This window comes from Lissotriton helveticus, chromosome 5_1 (assembly GCF_964261635.1).
Source record: "Lissotriton helveticus chromosome 5_1, aLisHel1.1, whole genome shotgun sequence".
Lineage (NCBI taxonomy): Eukaryota > Metazoa > Chordata > Amphibia > Caudata > Salamandridae > Lissotriton > Lissotriton helveticus.
This window is the reverse complement of record NC_136065.1, coordinates 502,525,987-502,540,095: the sequence shown is the minus strand read 5'-3', so window position 1 is coordinate 502,540,095 and position 14,109 is coordinate 502,525,987. Positions and strand designations below refer to the sequence as shown.

Here is a 14,109-nt window from a genome sequence, read left to right as displayed (position 1 = left end):
CTTTACAGAAACACACAGTCACTGGATGATGTCATCAGTGATGTCATCAGTGATGTCATTTGAGATGTCATCAGTGATGTCATCAGTGATGTCACTGACCATGTCATGAATGATGTAATATGTGACATCATCAGCAGTGGATTGCGGGTGCGCGATATATAGTTAGTGCAACTAACTAAATATGGAATTTCAATGGTTTTGTGTGAGTAAAATAAGGTTTTGTAAATGCTAATTCCTAACTATATATGGTCTATAACCTATGGTTTTTTCAGTGAATTTTCAAGGTTTTGTAAATGCTAATTCCTAACTATATATGGTCTATAACATATGGTTTTTTCAGTGAATATATATATATATATATATATATTTATATATATATAAATATCACAGCTACAAACATCCACGAACCGACGTATGCTGTAAAGTTCCCAAATAAAATCTTCGTGGAACCACCCCCTGCGTGTGCTGCTTCCCTTACGAACAGTCGGTTCGTGGATGTTTGTAGCTGTGATAAATACAACGGGTACACCCCCGTTTGGCGTGCACCCGCTCACGTGTGCAACTGGCTGGTGTTTGGAGCCTTGCATATATATAAATATATATATATATATATATATATATATATATTACCTACTGGCGGTCGGTATATATAGTTAGGACCTAGTTTGCATAGGAAATCCACAACATTCTATTGGGAATAACTTTGGCGACGGTTGTTGAATCTTCGCGAATTTCTCAAAGAAGATGGCCCGTTCCGCTCCGCTTCTTCCCTGAAAGTCTCGGGTAGATTCGTCAAGCGGGGGCCGAGAAAAAAGGGCGGTCCCAAAACGTGTTTTCCCCATGTTAATTTCCATAGGACGATTAGACACGGCTATAGCCCGAACGGCTGAACGGAATTACACCAAATTTGGCAAAATGGTAGAGTCTGATTCGCAGATCACGCTTTTGCTGAAATAGTGTAAATCCCTCCAGTAGTTGTTGAGAAAATCGAATTTGAAAAAATTTATATATCTATAAGCGCGCACCGCGCGATTTTTTGAAAAAAAAAATGTTTTTGGGGGCCTTGGGGGTCCTTGTGGGACCCCCTGAGCAGGACTAGAGGGTCAGGGTGCTTATACCCTGCCCCCTTTTTTGAGTTCTACACTTTTATTTTTCTGCTTTCCTGTGCCTCACTCTACCGAGGCACAAGATGGCTGCCAACAATTTCTGTTTTGGAGTGTTGACAGACAGTGGCAGCCAATCAGCATGCCTTCCTGAGAAAGCTGCATGCTCATTGGCTGTCAACACTTCAAACCAGGAAGTGTTGGCATCCATCTTGTGCTTGGTAGACCGAGGCACAAGAAAGCAGAAAGACAAACGTGTAGAACACAAAAAGGGGGCAGGGTAGACACACCCTGACCCCCTAGGCCTGCCCAGGTGGTCCCACAAGGACCCCCAAGCCCCAATTATTTTTTTTTAAAACCTGGTCTGTTTTTTTTCAAATTACCCCCCGGGGGGACTAAATCATAGTGATAAAGAAGTGTGGGGTTTCCCCAATCCCCCCCCACACTGCCCCGGAGACCGCCACCCCCCGGGGTAAAGCAACGCAGCCCCCTGGCGCATACTGGAGGCTCCTGGTGGGCTAGTTGGCCCGCAGTGACCCCCAGTATGCAAGGGGAATTAGTTCCCCCTCTGCAAACACGCAAGGGGGCTGCGTTGCAGAGAGGTGTAAAAAGGGGCATAGCCTCATCACACCTCTCTGCAATGCAGCCCCCTGGCACATACTGGAGGTTCCAGGTGGGCTAGTTGGCCCCCAGGGACCCCCAGTATGCAAGGGGAATTAGTTCCCCCTCTGCAGAAGCGCCAGGGGGCTGCGTTGCAGAGAGGTGTGAAAACATTTTTTTTTTTCAATTTATATTAAAAATATGTAATGTAATTAAAAAAATAAAATATCTAAAAATAAATAATTTAAAATAATGTAGTAAATCAGTATAAAAAATATAACAATTAATACATTTAAAAATTATCATTTACAAAACCATTGAAATTCACTGAAAAACCCATAGGTTTCAGCCACGTTATAGTTAGGAATTACCATTTAAAAAAACCTTTGAAATTCACTGAAAAAACCATAGGTTTCAGCCACGTTATAGTTAGGAATTAGCATTTGAAAAACCTTGCAAATTCACTGAAAAAACCATAGGTTTCACACACGGTACATTTAGGAATTAGCATTTTAAAAACCTTTGAAATTCACTGAAAAAACCATAGGTTTCACACCAGTTATAGTTAGCTGGTCATTTTACTCATACAAAACCTTTGAAATTCCCTCGTTATAGTTAGTTCAGCTAACTATAACTTGCGCGCCCGCAATGCACTGCTGATGACATCACATATTACATCACTCATGACATGGTCAGTGACATCACTCATGACATCACTGATGACATCTCAAATCACATCACTGATGACAACATCCTTGTGAAAGAGTGGCAGACCTCCTCTCACTCTAATACACACATTCAAAAATAGAAACAAACATTTTCAAGAAAATGGAGATACCAATACCAGTTACAACAACCTATTCCAACATCTACTTCCACATCCACTCATTCACCAACAGTTCTATATAGTCACTCATACATGCACTCAATCATCATATGTACTCATACACCTATACATCCTGTTACACACCGATACTCATCCATAGAGTTACTTACACACATACTAACACATGCAAATAAACTATCAAACATCCATTTACTTGCATATACAGCTATACACACAAACATACACATACTGACTCTCTTAAACGATCACTTATAGAAACACATACTTAGTTATACAGGAACTTATAAATGTATATATCTATAAGCGCTACCGTACGCGCACGGTTTCACGTACTGTGCATGTACCGTGCGCGCACGTGCGCGTACCTTTGCGTGCGCGAGCTGCATGCTGATTGGCTGCCACTGTCTGCCAACACTCCAAAACAGAAATTGTTGGCAGCCATCTTGTGCCTCGGTAGACTAAGGCACAGGAAAGCAGAAAAACAAACGTGTAGAACTCAAAAAGGGGGCAGGGTAGAAGCACCCTGACCCCCTAGGCCTGCTCAGGGGGTCCCACAAGGACCCCTAAGGCCCAAAAATTATTATTATTTTTTTTTTTAAATCGCGGCGTACGCGTTCGGTGCGTGCACCCCGTAAATTAAAAAAATTAATGAAGTGGGGGGGGCCTTGGGGGTCCTTGTGGGACCCCCTGAGCAGGCCTAGGGGGTCAGGGTGCTTCTACCCTGCCCCCTTTGTGTGTTTTCCTCCTTTGTTTCACTGCTTTCTTGTGCCTTGGTTCTACCGAGGCACAAGATGGCTACCAACACTTCCTGGTTTGGAGTGTTCACAGACAGTGGCAGTCAATCAGCATGCCTTCCCGAGAAAGCTGCATGTTCATTGGCTGTCAACACTTCTAACCAGGAAGTGTTGGCATCCATCTTGTGCTAATGTTGACAGACAGTGGCAGCCAATCAGCATGCCTTCCCGAGAAAGCTGCATGCTCATTGGCTGTCAACACTTCTAACCATGAAGTGTTGGCATCCATCTTGTGCTCGGTAGACCGAGGCATAAGAAAGCAGAACAATAAACGTGTAGAACACAAAAAGGGGGAAGGGTAGACACACCCTGACCCCCTAGGCCTGCCCAGGTGGTCCCACAAGGACAAAAAATGCCCAAATTAATTTTTTTTTAAACCCGATCTGTTTTTTTAAAAATTACCCCCCGGGGGGACCAAATCACGGGGGTATAGTGATAAAGAAGTGTGGGGGGTCCCCAATCCCCCCACACTGCCCCGGTGACCGCTGCCCCCCAGGGCAAAGCAACGCAGCCCCTTGGCGCATACTGGAGGCTCCTGGTGGGCTAGTTGGCCCCCAGGGACCCCCAGTATGCAAGGGGAATTAGTTTCCCCTCTGCAAACACGCCCGGGGGCTGCGTTGCAGAGAGGTGTAAAAAAGGGTGTGGCCTCATTACACCTCTCTGCAATGCAGCCCCCTGGCGCATACTGAAGGTTTCAGGTGGACTAGTTGGCCCCCAGGGACCCCTAGTATGCAAGGGAACTTAATCCCCCAATTTAGAAAACTCTACTGGGTTGGTTTGCACAGTTTAAGTTACGGAATTAATTCCTGTTCAATCCAGAGGTCCCCTAGAGGGAACTATTCCAACAGGTATCTCCAGTAAGCACCATGGAGCTGCGCTGCAGAGTGTTGTAAAAAGGGGGCGTGCCCTCTGAACACCTGCCTGCAAAAATGTAGTAAATCAGTATAAAAAAAATAACAATTAATACATTTAAAAATTGTCATTTAAAAAACCTTCGGAATTCAATGAAAAAACCATAGGTGTCAGGCCTGATATAGGGCCTCATTAGGATGGCGGACGGACCTGCGTCCGTCTGCCATCCCCGTGGAAGAGGGACCGTCCGCATGGGCAGCGGCGGTCCCTCCATGCAAATTAGGATGTGACCGCCACCCTGGCGGTCACATCCTGGATCTTTAACCTTGCGGCGGGTGCTGCTTGAAGCAGCACCCGCCGCAAGGTTAAAAAAGCATGTTTTACATTTACATGCACAAAGCAGCAGGCACCGTGCGGTGCCTGCCGCTTTGTGCATGCAAATGCAGGGGGGTACCATAGGTACCCCCCATGTGCACCCCCACCCCCCCTTTACCCTGGGGGCCCGCAAGGGCCCCCCAGAAGCAAAGGTCCAACATGCTTTTCCACGGCGGAAAAACCGCCGCGGAAAAGCATGTTTACTCATGCTTCCTAATTTGGCTGACGGTGTCTTGCAGACACCGCCACCAAATGGCCCGGCAAAACCCGCGGATCAGCGGCGGACGGACCTGCCGTCCGCCGCTGGTCCCACCACATTCCCACCGCCATCCTAATCTGGCGGTGGGTGTTTGATGTGGCCACGGCGGTGAATCCGCATCCTCCGGTCCGGCGGTGGCTTCCGCCGGCCCAGAGGATGCGGATTCACCGCCATCCTAATGAGGCCCATAGTTAGGAATTAGCATTTAAAAAAACTTGCAAATTCACTGAAAAAAACATAGGTTTCAGGCCTTATATAGTTAGGAATTAGCATTTAAAAAACCTTTGAAATTCACTGAGAAAACCATAGGTTTCAGGCCTTATATAGTTAGGAATTAGCATTTAAAAAACCTTTGAAATTTACATTTAAAAAACGATAAGTTTTAGGGGTGTTTTAGTTAGCTGGACATTTCACTCATGCAAAACCATTGAAATTGCTCCTATATAGTTAGTTGTACTAACTGTATTTCGCGCACCCGCAATCCACTGCTGATGATGTCACATATTACATCATTCATGACATGGTCAGTGACATCACTGATGACATCTCAAATGACATCACTGATGATATCACTGATGACATCATCCATGTGACAATCACATACACCTTTTCATACACTAGTAAAATCTTTCATCACTCTTTGTAAAATACAGAGTATCATATTTGAATCCATTGACACAGCAATACAAGTATCTAAAAACCCACTCAGTGATTCCTAGATGTATACACACATGTAATCACTTACCTGTAGATTCACTCATACATGCTGTCAATGAACAATAGAACACTATCAAAAATACTTATACAGCTATATCGACATTACACACCAGCACACAACCTATTCACATATGAAGTTATCCTACTCACTTATGCAAACAATGGATCATACTTACATACTTACTTAGCTACACACTTATACAAACGCCACTTCATCTATTCATTTAGATAGTAAGTCATAATTAGTGTATTATAAAATCATTATTACAAGTATACAGTTATCCATATAGTAACTTACACAATCATTGAGTCTTATGTATACTTATTTATATACAACAACTGACACATACACTGCCTTTTATTTTTCTAGTTTGTTGGACATGTACCATTGAGAAATATATTTGCTCATCACCACACGCATAAAGATATTCACTCACCCAAACAACTGTTAGAACATGTAGTTTTAACTTCATATATCTACTGAATCAACTATTCACACATCTTTGGGCAGTCACACACCCCCCACTGAACCACACACACATTCACTCTCCCATACAAATACTCAGTTAACTAATTAATAACTAATATAGACTTTCACGTAGCTAGTAACCAACTGGAGAACCCGTTTACACAACAACTGAGAAAGTGATACAGATATTCACACAGTTTAGTCACTATCCACTATATTTAGTGAGACACTATACATTGTTAAAGTAAACAGTCAATTACACTGCTACTAAATCCTCCATCCAAATATTTATTTTTATATATCCACTCATTCTTCAATGCAAATTGCTATATATATAATGCATATTTAAATAACGAAGCAACCACATTCACTGGATGATGTCATCAGTGATGTCATCAGTGATGTCACTGACCATGTCATGAATGATGTAATATGTGACATCATCAGCAGTGGATTGCGGGTGCGCGAAATATAGTTAGTATAACTAACTATATAGGAGAAATTTCAATGGTTTTGTATGAGTGAAATGTCCAGCTAACTAAAACACCCCTAAAACTTATAGTTTTTTGAGTGAATTTCAAAGGGTTTTTAAATGCGAATTCCTAACTATATAAGGCCTGAAACCTATGGTTTTTTCAGTGAATTATATATACATATATTAGTTACCAATGTAGAAAAAAATGCTGCACTCCTCAGATGGTAATTGCTAATAAACGGGAAGGGGGCTGCGTGCCCCCCCCTCCCAAGGCCAATTTCGGCCCCGGGGACCCCATCTCTCGGGGAATAGCCAGACTTTTTTTTTAAATTGTATTTATTTGGAGGGGTGCCGTGTGACCGCCCCCTCCGCGGGCCAATTATGACCCTGAGGACCCCATACCCTGGGGCCGGCCATTCCTTTTTTGCTTTTCACAGGGGAGGGGGGCCGTGCGGCCCCCCTCCCAGGCCAGTTCTGGCCCCAGGACACCATCCCCTGGGGCCTGGCTGCTCCGTTGGGAACCGTGGGCGAGCCCCAATGCCCCCACGGTCCCTGCTGGCTCCGCGCCTCCTGCAGTAGCCGGCATTGCTTTTCGACAAGGGGAGCTGCTGACATGCAGCTCCCCTTGTGGAAAAGCAATTCTGTTTTGGTCTATTGAAGCAAAAGAGGTTTCCCTGCTCCCGCTTCTCGCTTCAGTGAAGCAAAGCAGAGTCTGCTATGGCTCCCGCCCTGCCATAGCAAACAGCAGTGTCCCGGGGGTGGGCACCCGGGACACTGTAGGGGCCGGCCCTGGGGAGTGGCGTTCCCCAGGGCCATCAAGGGCTCCTGGAGGGGGGCCGCGCGCCCCCTCCCTTTGTCAAAATAGCCCCCGATAGGTGGTGGTCTCCGTGGCTGGGGGTCCGCTACCGACCCCCGAATTTAAATAAGTATGTGCCCCAGGGAGGTGGTGATCCCCCCGCACATAATCTGCATAGCCCAAGGGAGGTAGTAGGCCCCGGGGCTGCGGGGGACCCATGGGCCCCCACTATTATTTTAAGACAATGCCCCCGGGACCTGGCCCACCCTGGCCTCATTAAAATGATTTTTTTGTCATTTCAGCAGGATTCGCGACCCCCTACGCGAAATCCGCCGAAATTACAAACAAAAAAATGCTTTTTTGTGGCCCTGGGTGTCCGTGTGGGACTCCCTCAGCAGGCCTCGTGGGAAGTGGCACCAGCTTCCAGGAGGGCTGAAAAGTCGGAAAGGAAACGGCCGCGGAAGGGAACAATCCTTTCTGCGAGGCACGCTGGCTCATGGGCGCAGACACTTGCAAAACCGGATGCCTTCACCTACTCAAGGACATTACTTAGCTAAAACGAGTCACAGGGGACTGAGCCTACTATAGGTGTTTACTTACCAGCGCTTATGGACTCAAATTACCAGCATGCCATTGCTTGTCCAGAAGGTGCCGCGCCCACTTAGGGCGGCTACCTTCAACGTAAAACATTGAAATAAAAGCGCTGTGTTCTTCAATCCTCTTGTGCAGCAATCCATGATTACGAGGCGTTCCAGCTTTGAAACGCGTCGGACCTGGTTAATTTTGAAGGCGTCTGGAAAGGCAAACTCAGCGAGGCAATCTGGGCTGGAAGGCTTGGGGCAGCGTCGTGTGCACTTCCAGAAGCTCAAGTCTTTTGCTCAAACATATATATATATATATATATATATATATATATATAATATATATATATAGAGAGAGAGAGAGACAGAGAGAGAGAGAGAGAGAGAGAGAGAGATAGAGAGAGAGAGAGAGAGAGAGAGAGAGAGAGAGAGAGAGAGAGAGAGAGAGAGAGAGAGCGAGAGAGAGTTATTGATATACACATATTTTACATTGAGCTAAAATAATTCCCAGGGATTTTAGAGAAGCCCCTAGAACTATAGCAAGAAATGCAAGATGGTATGAATAAGATTGACATTTATGGTGCACATAAAACATGGAAGAGGCATCAAAATCAGCCTTCATCTCATTATTAATTCCAGTCATTTTATGGGAGACATCTTCAATTTTCTTGGGTACTTAGAAAATCAGGAAAACAAAAAATAAAATATTAATGCTGCCCCAGGTTCAACCTAATGCACAAAGTTGTTACTTCCAAATCTGGAAAAATTTGGAGCAGCACTTGCTGATTCGGCACAAAACAATCTGCTAGCCAGCCCTCACTTCACTGCACGTTGCAAGATCCCCTCTTTAATGGTTGATTCGTAAATGCTGCTCAAACTTGACCACTATATCCATAATTACTTTTATCGTGGTGAAGAACACGGCACAAAAAGTAAAGGCATGGGTACAGTTACTGGCTAGGCCTGAATAGGACTTTTTAAAGTCACTTTTATGAAAATGCGATTTTTTTTTCTCATAAAACTTCAATGAAAATGGTGTTTGTATATCATTTTTGTACTTAGAGGTGTACTGCTGGTGTCTACTGCGCTCTGTATGGTTTGGTTGATCAATAAATTAATAAAAAACACAATTTCTCCTGATCCCGCCTAAAAATATTAGATTTTCTCAAATATGTTTTATGAAATGTAACATGCTTCTGTTAGAAAGGAATTGGGCTACATTTTTCATTTAAATTGATTCGATTTTGGTAAACACACCAGCAACAAAAAACCCATATTTATCCTCCAAATTGTGAATTATTGGTCACTATGTAGTCATTAGCGAAGAATTAGCATGGAGGGATGCTTGTCTTCTTTCTGTAACTACTACAAAATTTTATGTTAACAGGGCTCTTCTCCTCAACCCCATTCCAGTTCTTCCATAAGTTAACAACCTTACCAAGGCGTTGGCAAGTAGAAAGAAGGAGAAAGTTGTAATAGTGACCACAAATATTATGATAGGTATTTGTAACATCCATTTCAAAAATGATAAAATATTAAGGCAGGATGAAACTGTAGTGCAAAAACAAAATCTCAAGTTGCCAGAATTTGTACTAATGAGACAACGTTTACCGTATTTTCCGGCCTATAAGACGACTTTTTAACCCCTTAAAATGTTCTGGAAAGTCGGGAGTCGTCTTATACGCCGGGTGCCAAATTTGACGGTATGTTTTCATGCGTTTTTGCGGACTACACCCGAAGGTGTCAGACTGCTTCTGCATTATAAAACACTGCGCGAGCACACAATCAGAGCACGTGTTTTTTTGGCAATAGGTATAAAATATGAACTTTGTATGCAATCTCCAGACTTGAACTTTGTAAGCAATCTCCAGACTTGAAAAAGCAAAAGCACAGGCTACTTTACCACGTGAATCAAAGCTAATTTGGCTGATGTGGTTGTTTTTCTACAGAAATCCTCCTGTAACATAAATTGCTCAAGCAGTGAAAATACTAAGGCGTATTGGCCGCACTGGCTGGCAAGGGGCTGATCTTGTGTTCGTCTTGTATTTGTGTTCCCTAAGCTGCACCATTTCCCGCCCACGCTTCGGACCCAGCCAGGGGCTCTAATCCGCCGTCCGTGCCCAGTGCCGGAGCTCCCCCTCCCCTCGCACCGCGGGGGCTGTGGGGGATATTGGTACGTCACTAGTGCAGGCGTCAATCATGCACTAAAAGGTTTATGTGATTTTATATAGCGCGGACTTTACCCGAAGGTGTCAGAGCGCTTTCAGTAGGAACAGTATTGATACAAGAGGAACAATTACAAATGAACAAATTACAAAAGCAAACGTTAAGTTACATGGATTAAAAGTGACAATAGTGAGCAACCAAAATACATGAGGTAGCAATCGGTACATTCCTGGAGAAAAAAGTGATAAGTGTGCAGGTTACAAAAGCGTACCAAGTACGAGCCAAAATAAAATAAAATAAATTCTCAAAATGGCTATGCAGGACTGCGTTGGACTGCGCTGGAAGTGGGGATAGTCTTATACGGCGAGTATAGCACGAAACCTACATTTTATCAAGCAATGTAGGGGGTCGTCTTATACGCCGGGTCGTCTTATACGCCGGAAAATACGGTATATCAGTGTTTGACACTATGTATTACCGGTGCACACTACTCCAATCACTTTTCTCAACCTTCAAAGCTGGAGTGGTCGATACATTTATGGTATCTGAATCAGAACTCCTGGCAACATCCCCAATCTGGTCACAGTGATCTGCAGATATGATATAAGGGAGGTTTGGGCTAGCCCCTGGAATTTACAAATGTTTCTTCTCACCGCTACGTTCCTTGGTGCAACAGTTGGTTTGAGTTCAAAGGTGATGGAGCAAGGAGTGTCTCCCAAAATTTCATGTGTAGCACTGTGAGCCAAATACAACAGGAAAGGCACAGTAGGCTCTTGCCACATGTCCCACATTTCTAGCAAGAGAGATGGTCCTCTAACCTTTCTCAATGGACAGGTAGATCTGAAATCAGAAGTCTCTGCCCGCTAGTAGTCTCTTTTCTCTTTAAGTATGGTATCAAGGAGCAGAGGTGTGATCCTTGTTCACTAAGAAACTGCTTGGTGACCCCACATAATCCATCAGGGACAATGCAAAGAAGGTCTCACCTTCCTGTAATGCTCCAGTAAATGCACGACTACGTCTTTTTTCCCCTTGCAAAGTTCTATTCAGCCCTTCTTCATAGACGGATTTTCTAATGGGAAGCCTCTAGTAAAAACGTGGTCTAAGGATCGGTGCATTTCTTAATTCTTTAAGGGAATAATCAAGGGTATAATGTTACCAAGCTGATGGAACTGGGCATGAAAATGAAGAAGGGAAAATGTATAAGAGGTGGCCACACTTATTTTTCCTCAGCAAGTAAGTCTCTCCCTTATTTGTGTGACAAAGAGATTAGATGAGACAGAAGATGGAGGATGATTCCCGCCTGTAGTGTTAGAACAATTGAACATGTCAAAAAAAGTTAGCTCAAAATTCACCACTTAGCCTCAGCTTATAATCTAAGAGAAATCAAGGGAGAGGCAAAGGAGCAGTGGGGGGAGCTCCAGTTGCAGGAGACATCTTTTTTGAAGCTGGTCAGAGAGAGGATATAGAGCCTCAGTAAGTGGGAGCAATGGACATATGCTCTTTAGGTAATGTCTATCATGGAAAGTGTCCGTAGGACCTTAGTTCACACAGCTGTCATGGAGTCGGCATCAGAAGAGCTTGATGCTGAGAATCCCTCTCCTCGGAAGAGATTTCCCAGTTATGTCCCATAACTTTTTATGAAAATTGGCTTGACAGAAAATCCCCCATACAGCCCTCATTGAATCCCACACGGCTTGCACTTCCATGGAGCTTTCCAAACTCTTAGCCCTCTTGAGGACACAGTATCATATCTCTCAAGAGAGTGCTTGCTTCACCCCATCAGCTTGGATGCAAACCTGACAGCACTGCCTTCCCATGTCATTGCAGCTGCTATGTTGAGTGATCCAACTAAAATAGAACAAGACCAACAATGTGTAGTCTACATGGTAAGGCGTGTACATTGACACTTTTTGCCATAAAACGGACACATTAAGTAAACAGTAACAATGGCTAGGTAAGAAACCATCTAAGACATAATAAGTACCTAGAATACAATCTTCTGTTTCAGGTTTTATGCTGCAGCCTCTGTTGGGAGCCTGGAGCGACAGGTGCACCTCGAGATTCGGGAGAAGAAGACCGTTCATCCTAGTGCTGGCAATAGGTTTGTACGGTCATAAATTTGCAAATCTACACAAGTTTATTTATTTATATCCCTTCTTGCACAAAATGAATACTGCCTGTAACACGGGTTCCCTCGCTGTATGGTACCAGGGTGCCTGCATTGGTGTTAGGCTGACACGAGTGCACCAGCGCTGGGTAGAGCTTAAGAGCACCATATCTTAGTAGGTATGGTGCTCTTCAGCTCTCTTCTCTTCACGCAACACAGAGCAGCAACTTACTGCGTTGCGTGAATTCTTAGTAAGTCTGCTTCATGATCTGCAAGCTTACTGTGGATCCCATATTTCGTAGCAAAGACTGAAGACAGCAATGGAAGTGCCAGGGATCCGAACAGTATATGACAATGTGGGACCAGGGGCAACTCATCTTCATTTTCCAAAGATACTACAGCAACCGTTTCTTGCAACGATTTTTAAATCTTCTGATTAAACTACTTCTGTCATCCCAGGGAAATGCACCACCACTGAAGAGGTTGACCACACACTTAACTGTCACTCATAACTGTACAAGAAAGATTAGCCTGCTGGCACCACAACTCGGATACAAAATTGGTCAATTTGAGTGTTAGAGTCTTAATGCCATGATAGCCCCGAATTCCTAATAGATTAGAAAAAGGTTAGGCTTTTAACACACCCCATAAATGCACTAGAGTAAATACCATTAAACCAGGATGAGGTGTTTTCTGGCTACAGTAAAGAGTTCATATTACAAATAATTAAATTGGCAGTGAGGCACATCATGTGGACTGAGTTATTCATGTTTTGCCTTTATATCATGACTAGTAGGTTTGACCTGACAAAATCTGTCAGGGGAAAACTATGGGTGTGTAATTATAAAAGCACAACCCCAAACTCTGATCGTTGTGCACATGGATTGGAATGTAACCCTCAGTTTGTCAATTCAAGTCGTTTGCGATTCCTTAATTGCGAAAATTGAGGAATCGCAATTAAGGAATCGCAAACGGCAATGTATCTAAAAATCGCAATTTTTTTTGCGATTCCTTATTATTCCTTAATTGCGATTCACAATTTGCGAATCGCAATTAAGGAATCCCTTCCCATTGATTCCTATGGGCCAAAAGGCCCATAGGAATGAATGGGAAGACAATCTCAATTTGCGATTCGCAATTAGCTAATCGCAAATTGAGATTGCGATTTCAAGGGTGCAGGGGTGTCCAAAGAACACCCTGTTGCACCCCTGAAATCAATCTATGCACATAAGTTGTTATGTTATGTTATGTTATGTTTAAAACTTAAAACCTGGCTCTTTTCCTCTTAGTTTCGGCCCCTTTTAGGTTTCTCTTATTTCTGTCTCTTATTTTCCCTGTTGTGCTATGAGATTAGTGCGCAATCTAAAGCGTCGGGACACTCTTCTGAGTAGCCGTACGCTATACAAAACCCCTGCATAACATAACATAACATAAAATGTCTGCACTCTTAGAACTTTATTATGAAGTCTGTAAAATTCCAGTAGGGGCCCAGATTCCTGTTTGCACCCCACTTGGGATTCTGAGTCAGAAGCTACTTGCACAGCATGCAGATGCTTTCCTGCACATGTTTTACCTAGTAAATCTGGAGCTAATCCTGTAGACAAACTGGAAATATTTCACACCTCGAATAGAGTAAAAAAATGCACAATTAGCTTGTTGGCATCCATTCTGACGTCTGAAACTTGGACTGATGTCCAGATCATTCACCCAGTAAAAATATATTATGTGGTATCTTGTTTAAAGAGTGCGTAAATTGTACCTAAATTTCAGGACCCTTATCATAAGCACCATGGCCCAAATTGCAAACACTTTGCATTGAGTATGTGTTACTTTTTTAGTGCAAATGCGAGATTTACCATCCAACGTAAATTACGTTTTTCTTTGGATTGTATCCCAACGTGATGCAAAACTGCACAATCTGCTGCCTTGTGTTACTTTGCATCAAGTGGGCATTCCGTGGGTGGTGCA

General features: G+C 43.7%; 1 protein-coding gene across 1 annotated transcript in view; it reads left to right on the top strand.

Annotated features, from left to right (window-relative positions):
* Window positions 1–14,109, top strand: part of SLC45A1 (solute carrier family 45 member 1) — a 217,707-nt gene that overhangs the window by 93,226 nt on the left and 110,372 nt on the right. The window contains exon 3 of the mRNA XM_078641000.1: window positions 12,043–12,135. Coding sequence (XP_078497126.1) covers window positions 12,043–12,135 — 93 coding nt within the window. The remainder of the gene's footprint in view (window positions 1–12,042; window positions 12,136–14,109) is intronic.